The sequence below is a fragment of the Aplysia californica genome, unplaced genomic scaffold (genome assembly GCF_000002075.1).
Source record: "Aplysia californica isolate F4 #8 unplaced genomic scaffold, AplCal3.0 scaffold00550, whole genome shotgun sequence".
NCBI classification, from domain to species: Eukaryota; Metazoa; Mollusca; class Gastropoda; order Aplysiida; family Aplysiidae; genus Aplysia; species Aplysia californica.
The window spans coordinates 292,191-295,122 of NW_004797820.1; the positions used below are offsets into that span (position 1 = coordinate 292,191).

At 43.6% G+C, this 2,932-nt stretch overlaps 1 protein-coding gene across 1 annotated transcript; it reads right to left on the reverse strand.

Annotated features, from left to right (window-relative positions):
* Positions 1–689: 689 nt before the first annotated feature.
* Positions 690–2,538, reverse strand: LOC101846685. The gene has a single exon (XM_005106691.2). It carries the CDS (start codon positions 2,423–2,425, stop codon positions 815–817), a length of 1,611 nt encoding a protein of 536 aa, XP_005106748.1. The 5' UTR covers positions 2,426–2,538; the 3' UTR covers positions 690–814.
* Between the last annotated feature and the right edge of the window lie 394 nt (positions 2,539–2,932).

Genomic DNA, 2,932 nt, shown 5'->3' on the forward strand with positions numbered 1-2,932 from the left:
ATGTGTGTGTGTGTGTGTGTGTGTGTTTGTGTGTGTGTGTATGTGTGTGTGTGTGTGTGTGTGTGTGTGTGTCTATGCGCCCATGTTTGTGCTCGTATTTGTGCGTTTTTATCTGAGTGTGTTTGAGGAAGAGGGAGAGTCAGACGAACAAACAGATAGACAAACAGACACACAGACAGAAAGACAGACAGACAAGCAAACAGATAGACAGACAGAAAGACACACACACAGAGACAGATACTCAGATAGACACACAGACAGACATACAGACAGACAGACCGATTGGTGATGCTTGATTGATTAAAATGAAGAGCACAGGAGGAAAACGAAGGTAGTCACAAACTGGAAATTGTGAGGGTGCCAATTTGAAAAGCCTGTGGACTCATAACTTCATATTTGTTTGACTGGTGGTTAATTATTAAGTGTTGCTGAATGGCAAATCTAACAACAATAATCAATCAACTGTTGAACAGAAATACGGTTATGAGTCAAAAAGTTTTCAAAATTGGTACCCTCACGATTTTCAGTTTGTGACTACCGTTTTGTATCCCCTGTAGTCTTCAAATGTATCGTCCATATGTTCAGAATAACACTTTACATACAACTGATAATTTACAAGTACGGTTTAAAATACAATGTAGATACAATTCATTTTTAAACGAAAAAAGTGCAATTTCCTTAACCAACGATTCATTTTAACAATGCCTTTATTCTGTGGACTTGATCACTATAATCCCGACAAAGGACGTCCATTCAGTGAAGGGAGTACAGGAGAGATTAGAGTATTGATTCATTCTCAGTGATCATGTACCGCTTAATTAAAAATGGGTTGAAAACCGGACAGGGGGTCATCGGGTCCCTCGTTCGCTACAACGACCTTGCTTTCTCCTTTCCCCACAGGCCGTCGGAAACTCAACAAAGGCAAGGATAAACGGTCATTGCTGAACTGATCCGGACGGGGTAGTTCTGTGTGATTGCCAAATTCCATTTCAACTTTATAACCCTGAATGTCGTCAAACTTGCCTTCAATAACAAACTCGTAACTCTTCTGATCCGCCAAATATCCTACAACATTCTTCAGATTCGACTCTCGACCAGCAAGATCGCCCCACCTCCAGGGATAAGACCACTGGTCTTTCTCCTCTTTGACAGCTTCGTAAAATGGCGTGTCTGCATCGCCGAAAGTGTACGAGAAGTAGTTTTTGTTTTTCCCGCCGTATCTTGTGTGATAGTTGTCCTTTTTGAGATCTCCGTCCAACTCAGCTGAGCACTCCACGCGAAGGGTTGCCTTGTAATACTGCGTCGTGCGGCTTTGGTACATTCTTGCCACCCATTCCATAGATGTATAGGGATCAAGTTCTTTCTCTCTTCTTATCTCAAGCGACGCTTCCTGGGTATTCCCAGTTTCGTCCATGGTTTCTTCCCCACCCTCTGCATTTACGCTGAAGCTAAATTCACCCCCCACCCCTCCTGTCAATGATGGAGGTGTGTATGTCACCTTTACCCCAACCTCAACAGACACCTTCCAATGACTTGTTAATCTGTGTTTCACTGTTCGAATACTTCTGTCATTTCTAGTTATTATCTCGACAGCTGGAGTGGGGTGGTTATTGACCAAAACACCATTGTCTATTGTCTTTGGCACAAGTTCTGTTGTCTCCGTTTGTGAATACTTCATGTTCGCAATGCTGAATGTCCAGTCCTTATAAGAAATCTTCAAACGGCGATCGTCTCGACCACTACACTTCTTTGCCTCCCAGGAGTTCCCTTTTTTCTCGAAATTGTCCCCAGGCTGTACTCCATAGCATCCATGAGGTCTAGCATAGCCTAGATACGAGGCTAACTGAGCCATCGCGAGGAGAGACCGCGTCATAACTTTCTCCTTTGCAGTTTCAGCAGAATCCACCGTAAAGTCTGTTGTCATTTTACAGCATTTCAGTTTGGTTACACAGCTCCAGCTGGAGCAGTCGCCTCGGTAGATGCCTGCAAGGTAGTAGTTGTCACGGCATCGGGTGGAGCGAGATGTGTACTCTTGATAACAGTGGCCCCATGCGTTTTTTAGCTTATTTGATTTGGTACACCGTCCCTCTTCCAACGCGTATATGCCTTTCTCACGTTTTGTGAACTTGAATCCTTGTAGAAAATGACCCTGTGGACAATATGCCCACCTTTCTTTCTTATCAAGCACCAACCACCAGTTAGCCACCGTGCTCTCAGTTTCGAAGACTGACGAGAAGACTGAAGAACACAAAGGATTTTTCAGAGAGTGTTCAGATATTTTGCTCGGAAAGCCAGTGATCACTTGCGTTTTGTACTTGCACAACTTTGTTTCAAATTCTTTCTTCTTTTTTTTACAGGCATGACAACTCATTGTCAGGAAGTACATGCTGATCACAGCGACAACGAAGAACCGCCAGTTAGACATGGTCCCGGGCTAAATTCTCAAATATGAAACACCACTTTGCAAACTTCGTAGACCCACTATTAGTCGTTGCAGTCGTTTCCCGTCAGCGAAATGCGTTAAACCTGGCTACAAGAGATCTTTTTATACTCATCCTAAGTCCTCCCCCTCTCTCTCTCTCTCTCCCTACCCTGCGCGTCAATGATTTGGACTTCTCAGGCCATTTCCTTGGGAAAAACCCTGACCTCTTCTTGATGGAGGCGGTGAAGAAGAGAGGGGCGGGGTGGGGTGGCGACCGAGTGTCGGGGGCCTTATGGGGCACCCATAGCGTTTTTAAGAATAATTTTGTGATCCTGTGTTCCTGTGTTGTCAACACCACAAGCACTATTTATTGCCCTATGTTTCTCAACAAGCGAACGTATTCTTTTCTATCTCTAGAATAGTTTGTTTTTTAAAATATATGCTAATAGAAATTTAAAGGCGTCCTTGAAGAAGAATCTTTTTCTCCGTTTACTATCAACTAATACTGAT

Coding starts and splice junctions, on each gene's coding strand:
- LOC101846685 (XM_005106691.2), bottom strand. CDS start 2,425: ATGTCTAACTGGCGGTTCTTCGTTGTCGCTGTGATCAGCATGTACTTC.